This window comes from Bidens hawaiensis, unplaced genomic scaffold, assembly GCF_021521415.1.
Source record: "Bidens hawaiensis isolate Kalapana, Puna unplaced genomic scaffold, B.hawaiensis_p1.1 tig00020227_1, whole genome shotgun sequence".
NCBI lineage: Eukaryota > Viridiplantae > Streptophyta > Magnoliopsida > Asterales > Asteraceae > Bidens > Bidens hawaiensis.
The window spans coordinates 1-13,022 of NW_027493077.1; the positions used below are offsets into that span (position 1 = coordinate 1).

Consider the following 13,022-nt stretch of genomic DNA (forward strand, 5'->3'; position numbering starts at 1 on the left):
CATAGCCACTGGTTATAAAGAATTAGGTTATCTATTAGGATACCTAATATAATCTTAGGCTCGATTATATTTGGGAATAAATAATATTTAATAATATATTTATGACTTTCAGGATTAACTCGAATGAGCATGTGGGTATCATGGTCCAACACGTAATAACGGACTTGCCTGTACGAGGGAATTCGAAAGAAGTCGTTGAACACTCGAATAGGTAAAAATAACAACATATGTTTATAAAACATGACACTGATTTTATATATATATATATATATATATATATATATATATATATATATATATATATATATATATATATAGGGTAAGGATCCTAAGAGAACCCTTTGCAAATTGAGAACTTTGAGAGCCATTTTGGACCACTAAAAACACCTTTAAAAAAATATTTAAAAATAACATAAAACAAAAATTAACAAAATTTATAAAAAAAGTAAAAAAAAAAACAAAATTCTTATATTTCATTCCGGTTTCATTAAAAAAACGTCGTATTATACACATATGTATACTTTTATTTAATCTTTAGTTACGTAATATACACATATGTACAACATCATTTATCTTATATTATGCATGTGTGTATAAAAAACATGTAAATGTACATATATGTATACATTATACATATGTGTATATAATTTAGCTAAACCGAGTTTTTTTGTATGAAACCGGGATGATAAAATAAGAATTTTGGTTTTTTAACTTTTTTGATTTTTGTGTTTTTTTATTTTATGATTTTTTTTATTTTTGGGTTTTTTGTGATCCAAAATGGTTCTCATAGTTCTCAATTTCAAAAAAGTTCTCTCATGATCCTGATCCTATATATATATATGTAATGTACAAGGGCTTATTAGTGCTGATGTGTATGAATATGTGTACGTATCTTGCTGTAATTGATATTATACCTAGTTATGATTGATACTATAGAGGAATTCTATTATTATTACTAACCGTTGTGCAGACAGATGTCGAGACACAGTGATCACGCGACTAACAAAGTACCAACATTATCCCTAAAGGAAGAAGTTCCAGAGGAAGATTCTGAGGAGGAAGAGCCGGAAGAGGAAGAAATGGAAGGGATGTGTGAAAGTTTAAGAGATGTCGTAGTTCCCCGAGAGATACCTACCGATAAGCCTGACTTATCAGGCTATAGATGCGATAGTATTCCACCTAAATCACCACCTGTGCAGCAGATAGGAGCTACCAGTACGTATTAATCGCCTTATAGAGCCTATAGTGTTGGGTTTTAACAAGATTACTAAATTCAAATAACCATATTTATATGCAAAACGCAGCGATTAAAAATGTTTTAAATCTTGTTATTTAGATGAATATAAAACCAATTTTACATGCAAAACCCAAAACCTGGATCCGTATACGAAAATACAGTGCAACATACACTTCTCGAATGTCACCATAAAGGAAAGCTCCTTAAACATCCATTTGAAAATCTTTGATGTTGTGAGTGGAAGCATAAGCAAGGAACAATCTGATTGCTTCAAGTCTTGTAGCAGGTGCACAGGTTTCTTCATAGTCAATTCCTTTTTCTAGAAGATATCCTTGAACTACTAACCTTGCCTTGTTTTTTTATAACAATCCCTTGTTCATCAGTCTTGTACCTAAATACCCATTTTGTACCAATAGGAGTGACATTTTCTGGGCATGGACACAATCCTAAACATGCATCTTGGTGAATTACATGAGTTCCTCTTGCGTGGCTTCAACCCAACTATAGTCTCTTAAAGCAAGTTGATACTTGATTGGTTCTAGTTGAGATAGGATAAAAGAAAAGAAATAGGCATTTGCTTGTTGACTTATGGTAAGAACACCATGTTGCAAGCCACCAATGATTTGTACTTGAGGATGAGTTGAGTGAAACACATAGGGTATAATGGCCCTTATAGTGTTTGTTGAAGAAGTTGCTAACTGCTGATGTGAAATCAGTTGTTAACGGTGGGGGGTATTGGTTGTAAACAGTTGTTTTGAGAAACAACTCATGGACTTCCAATATTGGGATGAGAAAGTTCATTTTGAGAAGCAGTTGTTAAATCATCGATAGTTTCACAACCTTGATATCCTTGATCAGCATATTGTACATGAAAAGTAGTTTTGAGAAACTGTTGTTGTTTTCTATATTTGACTCTTCAAAAAAGGATAATCTGTCAAAATAAATACTATCATCAGTAGTTCATGATTCTTAGGTTCAAACCTTAAGATGTCAAAATTAAACAAATCATCTAATCATTATGAATTTTTAAATGATACATTTCATTAAATTTGACATTTTATGTTTCTTCTATAGTCTTGGTTTTATAGTTAAAAACTCCATAAGCTTTATAAGTTGAAGAATTGCTTTGAAAATAACCATAATCTAACTTGGCTGCCAATTTTGAAATTGTCTTTTAGGTTCAAAATTAAACATGGGCAACCAAAGGCTTTGAAAAAGGAGATCAATGGTTTAATATTGTAAAGGTAGCCATGAACCAGCAACCAATGTTGTAAAACTCGCTAGGCAGTCCCTAGGCGGCCGACCCCCTTGTAGGGAGTACTCGGCTTGTACTCGGACATGATAATATAACATAAAATAGTTATTGAATATTATATATTTGTTAAAATAAACATATTTCATGTCAAAATAAGCATAATTCATTTGAAAAAAATATAATTCAAAAAATTCATGTTTTGTTGTTTTTTGTAATTTTTTATTAAAAATAAAAAATAATAAAATAAAAAATATTAAAAATAATTGTGGCCAAGTTGACCTTGGAGGCCGGGTAATCCTGAGTACTCCGACTTTTGACCGAGTTGGACCTTGGCGAGTAATGGTGGCCGAGTTGGGAAAAGGCGGCATGGTTGTTGTCCGAGGGCCTTGGAATCGGCGATTCAAAGGCCTTAACTCCGACTTTTACAACACGGCAAGCAACCATAGATCTAGCAACTTCGGTCAATGTACTGTTCTTTCTTTATACTATTCCATTTTGTTGTGGCTGCCTTGGAATGCTGAATTGTCTGACAATGCCTTTAGAGACACAAAAAGTATCTAGCATTACATTTTTAAATTCAATTCCATTGTCACTTCTTAGGATTTTGACTGGTAGATCAAATTGTTTTTCCATTTGAACAATAAAGTTCTAGATCTTTTCTATTGTCTCATCTTTAAAATGCAAGAAGAATGTCCGAGTGAATCTTGAGAAATCATCTACAGTCACAAGACACTACCTTTTCTTTCTAAGACTCAGTATTCTGACTGGTCCAAAAATGTCCATGTGCAAGAGATTAAAACGAGCAGTAGTTTTAGATTCTTCAATGGATTTGTATGAGACATTGTGTGGTTTACCTTTTAAACAGGCAACACAATTTTTGTTACAGACATATTCTTTGACAGGTAGGCCTCTAACCAGCTGTTTCTTGGTTGGATTGTTAACTAATTGTAAAGAAACATGACTTAATCTCCTATGCCATAACTTTCTTTCTTTTGTTGATGTACTACTAAGAAAACATGTTGCATTGGAATGTTTTTATCGTTATGCATGTCCACAGCATAGACATCGCCACACCTGTTTGCAGTTAACAAGGTGTTCTCTGCAATCAGTTTTTTATTTTGCATTGCACAATTTGAGTTGACAAGTTTGAATGTTTTCTTAGTAAAGAAAGCACCATATCCTTTATCAGACACCATTGATTTGTACTTGAGGGTGAGTTGGGTGAAACACATAGGGAGGGTATTATGGCTCTTATAGTGTTTGTTGAAGAAGTTGGTGAAACTGCTGATGTGAAATCAGTTGTTAACGGTGGGGACATTGGTTGTAAACATTTTTTTTGAGAAACAGCTCATGGACTTCCAATATTTGGATGAGAAAGTCCATTTTGAGAAGCAGTTGTTAAATCGTTAGTAGTTTCACAACCTTTGTAATATCTGAAAAGTTTATATAGTAAATAAATAAAGTTAAATAAACTAAAATCTGAATGATTCACAATTTAATAATGATTATTTGATTTGAAAGAAATTCATAATTATTATCCTTCTCGTTCATCCCTTATCTTCAATCCATTTAATATTTGAAAAGTTATCTTGTTCAACAATCGACCCATTATCGCGATAGATAACTCAACCATCAAGTATTATAAAAGCCATTAACCCTCAATCAAAACCCTTCTATGCTAGTTATTCTGCCGCTTCCGACTACCGTTGGCGAACCACCACGCATCACGCCACCAACACAATAACTCGTCTCCGGCAACATCCATTGTTGCGATAACTGGAAACGACATCAGAGCTGCCAAGTAGCCGACTTTAGCCTGATCCACAGCCGTACGCGTTCTTGAGTTAGCTCTTGTCGTCTCATTCCTCCGAATCGTTCCGCTAACCCATTCAGGTACGAATTTTAATAACTTCGTTTGTTTCCGGCGACTAAGACTACAAATTTTAATTCTGCACATTTGTCCATTGAGAGATTCTGCATGTGTGCCACTTTTATATAGTATTGATAAGTGAACTCATAATCTGGTTTTCCAAAATAAATTATTGATATGGTACTATGGCTACAAGAATATGTATGAGTTAGTATTTTGGAATTTCTATTCCAATTGAATGGAGGCTGTATGAGTTTTATGAGTTTTATTATTACTACTACTACTATTATTATTATTATTATTATTATTATTATTATTATTATTATTATTATTATTATTATTATTATAATTATTTAATAATGATCTAAAGAAGCTGTTAAAAGTTATGTCCAGTTTCACTAAGCAAAACTAATGATTTGCGTTATTAAACAATAGTTACTACAACTACCATTAACTTTCGTTATATTTGTTTTGCAAGTAAACTTAGTTATGTTTTATGTATTTCAAAGGATAACTAATACAAGGTGCATATGGCGTTAAGAGCCTAATTCTAAGTAACAACCTTAAAAGTCCATGTCGCCGAGAATTATTTAACCAACCAACGGATCTAAGTTTCGTAAAGTTAATTGGAAAATAATAAACGTAGGTGCTACTGCAACTTTTAATGCAACTTGAATTTTACTTGCTGGTGCTCCTAGGCTAAGGTGCGGTTTCTGGTTTCTGTCATTCATAGTATTAATATATTCTGTTACTTTGTAGTACGGTTTCTGGTTTCTTTCACTCATAGTATAAATTCTAATTTGTTACTTTGTAGTACGGATTTTGGTTACGCGTCAGTTATATTTTGAGTTCAGTTATATTATATTATATTTTTGTAGCTCGCAATACATTATATATTTTGTACTCTTTATTGCATGTTCCCTTTTAAATATGTTTAGTTATATGAAATTAGCTTTTGTACTCTGTCACCCGAGCATGTCTGAAATGTCGTATGGGCGTCAACGGCATGCACTTATCGTGACAGTATGTAATAAAAGTTCACGGCATCTCTAGCTTGTGCTTTCGTAGCACTTTGGCCCCTGGAGGCGTATAGATCGATCTAAGCTCTGAGTTTGCGTTTGTTTTGTGGAGATGGAATAATGGGTGTACGCCACGCTCATCGTCTCATAGGTGCATGGACTAGCTAGCTGTGTACCTGTCTGTTCTGTTTAGGCTCGTGGGTGCTTCCGTTTCACGTGACTTTGAGTTATTGATATGTGTAGTCACGTGGTTTGATGTGTGTACGTCATGATATGTTTCTGATATGCTTCCGTGTGCTTTTAATATTGTTCTGGCCAAGTGTCGGATCATACCTCCGAATTTTATTAAGTATATGTTTCGGTAAAAATGTTGATTTCGAGTTTAAATTGAAGTCCGTATATTTATTTTCTTACGTCTGTCCTTACCTATACTATTGTTATTCCTTTACTGGGCAATTTTTGGCTCAGCCGTATTTTCTTGTTTTGATTTTTTTTATTTTGTTTTCTGGTAATCCGAGACTCGGGGAAATTAGTGATGAGAGAGAATAATGAAATTCAAACTTTTAAAAGTTATTTCATTTTGGTTTAATAATATGACATAGGTTGCATTGATTTTTGTTGTATTTTAGATTGTGGCGTTGATTTGATATCTGTAATAGTGACACGTCAGTCCGTTCCGGGTTGGGGTGTTACAACCTTGATATCATTGATCAGCATATTGTACATGATCAGTAGTTTTGACGAAACTGCTGTTGTTTTCTATGTTTGACTCTTCAAACAGGTATATCCTGTTAGAATGAATACTATCATCAGTAGTTTCATTATTCTTAGGTTCAAACCTTAAGATGTCAATAATAAACAAATCAGCTGGATCATTATGAATTTTTAAATCATACATTTCATTAAATTTGACATTTAATGTTTCTTCTGTAGTCTTTGTTTAGAGTTAAAAACTCTATAAGCTTTAGATGTTGAGGAATAGCCTAGAAAACACGATCTACCTTGGTTGCAAATTTTGAAATTGAGTCTTTTAGGTTCAAAATAAAACATGGCCAACCAAAGGCTTTGAAAAAGGATATCAGTTGTTTAATTTTGTAAAGAATTTCATCGGTTGTTTTCTCATGTCATTTGATTTATTAAAAACCTATTTTGAACATATCCTGCAGTGTTTACTACTTCAGCCCATAAGTATAAAGGTAGCCCTGAATCAGCAAGCATGGATCTAGAAGCTTCGGTCAATGTACTGTTCTTTCTTTATACTATTCCATTTTGTTGTGGCTGCCTTGGAATGCTGAATTGTCTGACAATGCGTTTAGAGACACAAAAAGTATCTAGCACTTCATTTTTAAATTCAATTCCATTGTCACTTCTTAGGATTTTGACTGGTAGATCAAATTGTTTTTCCATTTGAACAATAAAGTTCTAGATCTTTTCTATTGTCTCATCCTTAAAATGCAAGAAGAATGTCCGAGTGAATCTTGAGTAATCATCTACAGTCACAAGACACTACCTTTTCTTTCTAAGACTCAGTATTCTGACTGGTCCAAAAATGTCCATGTGCAAGAGATTAAAACAAGCAGTAGTTTTAGATTCTTCAATGGATTTGTATGAGACATTGTGTGGTTTACCTTTTAAACAGACAACACAATTTTTGTTACAGACATATTCTTTGACAGGTAGGCCTCTAACCAGCTGTTTCTTGGTTGGATTGTTAACTAATTGTAAAGTAACATGACTTAATCTCCTATGCCATAACTTTCTTTCTTTTGTTGATGCTCTACTAAGAAAACATGTTGCATTGGAATGTTTTTATCCTTATGCATGTCCATAGCATAGACATTGCCACACCAGTTTGCAGTTAACAAGGTGTTCTCTGCAATCAATTTTTTATTTTGCATTGCACAATTTCTGTTGACAAGTTTGAATGTTTTCTTAGTAAAGTAAGCACCATATCCTTTATCAGACATCTGTGATAAACTTAACAATTTTAATTTCAGTTTATCAATTAAATTGACACTATAAAAAATCAACTTACATGCTTCCACCTTACCTGAGCCAAGTACACTTCCTTTCTCATCATTTCCAAATGACACAACTCCTCCTTCATGTGTTTTAAATTCAGAAAGGAGAGATATATTCCTAGTAATGTCCCAACAGCCTCCATTGTCCACATATCATAGACTCTCCATGCATGTGAAAGCTCTATGCACATATAAAGAAAATTAGTTAGAAGGTTTACCCTGATCCATGTTGGTCTTGGGTTGCTCATTTGAAGAAGACAAATCATTTTTTTATTGAAGATTATTTACAAGATTCATCAACATTTTTTTATTTTCCATTAGCATCTTGATCTCAGCACTTTGTGAAACTGCTGATGGATTACTTGGAACAACAGTTTTGTGAGGAGAGATGCTTGTTGGTGAAGCATATGTTACTTGAACAATCTTGAACTAGGAATGTTCTTTAGAGCCAAACTAACAGATGTTTCAATGATTTCAAACTAAACTTTCTCATTGGGTGTGGACTTTGAATTATAATGAAGACATCAAGTGTTTCAACAATTTTCTTGTTGTGTACAGCTTTTAAAATCTACAATCCTAAGTTAGATGATTGTTCTTTTTAATACATCACATGGATGGATTTGGCAACAAAGGTTTCTTTTGAACATTTTTTGATTTCTTCTTTTCAGTTACTCCCAATCTGTGAACAACTACTATTCCTGGTGATTTGTATCCAGGTACAGAGGTGCAAAGGATTCTTCATAGTCAAATCATTCTTCTAGAAAAGATATCCTTGAACTATTAACCTCGCCTTGTGTATTATAACAATCCCTCTTTCACTAGTCCAGTTCCTAAATTCCCATTTTGTACCAATAGGAGTTAAATTTTCTGGGCATGGACACAATTCCCAAACATGCATCTTGGTGAATTTCATGAGTTCCACTTATGTGGCTTAACCCAACTATTGTTTATTAAAGCTAGTTGATACTTGGTTGGTTCTAGTTGAAATAGGAAACCATCAAACAAATAGGCATTTGCTTGTTGACTTTTGGTAAGAACACCATGTTATAAGTCACCAATGATCTGTTCTTTAGTATGAGCTGGGTGAAACACATAGGGTATAATGGCCCTTATAGTGTTTGTTGAAGAAGTAGGTGAAACTGCTGATGTGAAATCAGTTGTTAAAGGTGGGGTATTGTTTGTAAACAATTGTTTTGAGAAACAGCTCATGGGCTACCAATATTGGGATGAGAAAGTCCATTTTGAGAAGCAGTTGTTAAATCATTAGTAGTTTCACAACCTTGGTATCCTTGATCAGCATACTGTACATGATCAGTAGTTTTGACGAAACCGCTGTTGTTTTATGTGTTTGACTCTTCAAAAAGGTATAACCTGCTATAATGAATACTATCATCTGTATTTTCATGATTTCAAGGTTCAAATATTAAGATGTCTAGATTAAACAAATCAGCTGGATCATTATGAATTTTTAAATTAGACTTTCATTAAATTTGACATTTAATGTTTCTTCTATGGTCTTTGTTTTAGAGTTAAAAATTAAATACGCTTTGAAAATTGATATCACACCAAACCCGGGGGGACTAGTCGTGACCAACTGGTATAAATTATGAGCAGCAGAAAATAAATAAACTTAAAATGAAATCATAACATGCTAAGAATTTGCAATTCAAAGGTACAACTAAAGCAAACGGGTCAACCATAAGCCTTAAATTGTCTTAGGTGCATAGCACCATTAATTAGTCTAGGATGTCATCTGACATTTACATATTTATTTATTAAGTACTCTTCCATGACTACATACTTTATTCTTGAGAACCAAGTCTTCTACGGTTCACTAGGCGACTAGGGCATAACCTGATTCCTCTCCCCGATGGCTAAGTTACCTAAAAACTACATACTAAAATACGTCAACATAATATTGGTGAACTCGTGAGTTTAAGACACATAATAAAGCTGACACATCATGGTATATAACATATCAAGTTTAAAATCAAACTTGCAACTAGCATAAGTATCTCCAACTCATAGTAGAAGTTATACAGTCCCGGACTATCACCCTGCTAAAAGCAATAATCAACAAGTAGGTTATATGTCGCAACGATCCGCAGATCTCAGTGTGGTTTACCCAAGATAGGGTCACTATGCATGGGGGTCTCCCAAATAGTACTACCCATACAAGCCTCCGGCCATCCCCTTGGGCTAATGATTGTGAAAAAGTTAGGACAAAAATTTAGTAGTAAAACACCCTAATAGTTCCATACCGTTTAAAAAGTTTAGGATTATGTACTAGTTCCCAAAAAATTTAAGTAAAAATGGATTACACGCGAGACTCACCGAATTCTCCAAGTAATTAAACGACTTACTTCCCGAAAGTGGTGGTTCCTATGGTAAATACGAATTATAAATACTTAACTCAACTAGTTTCAACCTTAATAAAGATTAAATGGTGAAACTGGTATTCCTGGTGGATTAAAGTTTCTTTTATGGAAAGTCTTTATAATGTTGATGATGTGTGTTCAAGTATTTATTTTAACTTCTAAACGTTTCAGTTATCTCGTTTTACTTGACCGGGCTTTAAAAAAGTTTCTATATTTAGCAAGTTCGGGCTTTATGTTCGGTTGCGGGTTACCGTACGACTATATAAACTATATAACTTATTCGTATCAGTTATATAATCATTTTGGGGTGTAAAAATATGGCCTCGGGTTGTCACCGGTGTTGTTGGTTTTAGTGGTCAGTCTTGAAAATATAGTTTACATTAACAAATTATCTTGTATTTAAATTTCCAAATTTTCCAAAAACATGGCCCCAGACCCGGTGCCCTACTTTAGCGTTGGATTTACTCATAAACACAGTTCTGAATATCATAATTAATTAAAACTTTCGCGGAATATAAAACTTTCAACAAACATTTCATATTAATTCTTAAACTTGTCTTAAATAAACATTATTTGTCTTTCATAATAAAGCATCATTCATAAACACATCATAATTCTTTAGATGCCAGCTTCTTATTTTCCTGGCATGTGTTCTCCTCAAGCTAGCTTCCTCATCGTACTCACCTGCGTGCATACTGAAAGTCAGCTACGTTGAGTGAGTTCTACTTAATAAAGCAGCATATAATACATTCTCATACTTTACCTTTATGTATCTGAAGACACATATTACTTTCCTTAAACTTCATTCATACATATATATACATACATACTTTCATTCATACTTGTACTTTCATACCTTCATACTTTCTTACTAGTTAACAAGCCGCGTACTTGTTTGGTTTACGAACTAGTTCGTCCTTAAACGAGTTACCGAATGGCCATTACTTTGGCCACAGTTTTGGGGCTGCATGACATATGATTTTTAAGGTTCCAGGCCAGTTATAAGTTATGCAGAATCTGGCTATTATGTAAACGAAATTTTAAGGTTTGGTTTCTTGGCCTGTTTGTTAGTTTAAACAAAGTTATTGTTTATAAAGTCCACTTTAATCAGAAAGTTAATTTCCTATTGCTCTGAATCATATTTTTAATATTATTATTAACAATGTTGAGTTAATTTAAAGCATGGTTATATTACTTATTCGTTCACGGTTTAACATGCGGGTTTAACACGGAGCCAAAGCTTAGAATCATATACGAATAGAACGAGTATGGGTTGTGATACCTGGTGCACATCAAGAATATCACGAGTAGCTTGTCTCCTTGCTTTTGGGTTGGTTCAACGAGCAGTAACGAGAGACAAACGGAGGTTAGGGCTGCAGTATTTGACCAGAGTATTAGAAACAATCTGATTCAGAATCATCAGAATAGAATGAGGTATGGCAACAAATTACCGGATTTCTTTTTCTCTGGCAGAATCCATGAATAGAGGGTGAGTTTGGGCTGCAGATTCCTTGGTATTTCTTGGCGGATTCAGAGAGAGAGAATAAAGGGTTGAGGTGTTGCAGGAAGTGAAGATAGATTTGAGGGTAGAGGATTTCTTGGGTATTGAGTACACGCAACAACTAACAAGGGTGATTGGAGAAGGGAATTGCTGGAACGTGAATGGGGGAAATTGGGCTGCAGAGATTTGTTTGGATTTTTGAGATATAATATATTTTGTTATTTTTATAATTAGTTTAAGTAAAATAATTTTTATTATTGTAAAAACATAGGTTATGTTAATTTTAGAAATATAATGCGTCTCAAATCTCATGTTAATTTTAGAAACTCTGTCCTCGAAATTTGCTTAAGGTGTGGTTCTCTTACTCTAGTGGTTTCATTCTTTAGTCAACTAACTCGCACAATGTTAATCACAACATGTAAACACATAGCACGTATCACATTTGCAATCAAAGAATTAAGTTTTTAGATATAAGGGAATAGATCATGCAACACACTTTAACGGTTCGGGGTCATCTATCACACATGCATCTTCATCAATTTCACATTGGTCTAAAAATAAATGCGGGTATTTTCGTTTTGCATCACCCTCCATCTTCCACGTAAACTCGGGTCCTCTTTTCAAATTCCACCTAATTTTCACTATCGGGATCTGACGTCTCCTAAGCTTCTTCACTTTCCTATCTACAACTTCAATTAGTTCTTCAACGAAGTTTAACTTCCCATCAAGTTTGATTTCCTTATGCGGTATGACTAACGATTCATCGGCTACGCATTTTCTTAAATTGGACACATGAAATGTGTCATGGATATTACCCAGTTCCATTGCCAATTTAACATGGTATGCCACCGTACCAATTTTTTCCAACAATTCAAATGGTCCTATGTATCTTGGACTTAATTTATCCTTCTTTCCAAAATGGATAGCGTCGTTCGGCGACACCTTTAACAAAAACATATCACCAACTTCAAATTCTAACAGCTTTCGTCTAACATTGGCATAGCTCTTATACCTGTCCATTTAGTTTTCAACTTGTCCCTAATCTTGATAATTCTATTGGTCATTTCTTGAATGATATTGGCACCAGTCATGTGACTATCTTCCACTTCTGCCCAACACACAGGTGATCAACACTTACGACCATATAAGGTTTCGAATGGCGCTGATTGAATGCTAGTGTGATAGCTATTGTTGTACGAAAATTCCACTAGTCGTAAGTGAGTATCCCTACTTCCTCCAAAATCTAAGACACATGCCCTCAACATGTCTGCCATCGTTTGAATGGTTCACTCACTTTAACCATCGGTTTCTCGGTAGTGCTTAAGTCTAAACGCGTGCCTAAAGCTTACTGAAAAGATTTCAGAAACTTGAGGTAAAACGACTATCACGATCCGAAATAATTGAAATTGGTAAACCATGGCGAGAGACTATCTCATCCACGTACAACTTAGCCAACCTCTCCAAGCTATAATTTTCCTTTATTGGTAAGAAATATGCAGATTTTGTTAGTCGGTCCACTATTACCCAAATTGAGTCATAATCCCTTGCAGTCCTTGGCAATTTCATCATAAATTCCATTGTGATTCGTTCGCATTTCCATTTGGGAATTTCTAGTTGTCGCAACGGTCCAGACAGTTTATGATACTCCGCCTTAACCTTGTAACAAGTTAAGCATTTTCTCACGTAGGTAGGTCGCAATCATCTTTTCGTTCCAGGCCACCAATAAATAGTTCTTGTAGGT

At 34.2% G+C, this 13,022-nt stretch overlaps 1 protein-coding gene across 1 annotated transcript; it reads right to left on the minus strand.

Annotated features, from left to right (window-relative positions):
* Nucleotides 1–11,764: 11,764 nt before the first annotated feature.
* Nucleotides 11,765–12,301, minus strand: LOC143560154 (uncharacterized). Its single transcript, XM_077048523.1, has one exon. The coding sequence runs from the start codon at nt 12,299–12,301 to the stop codon at nt 11,765–11,767; it is 537 nt and encodes a 178-aa protein (XP_076904638.1).
* Nucleotides 12,302–13,022: the final 721 nt, after the last annotated feature.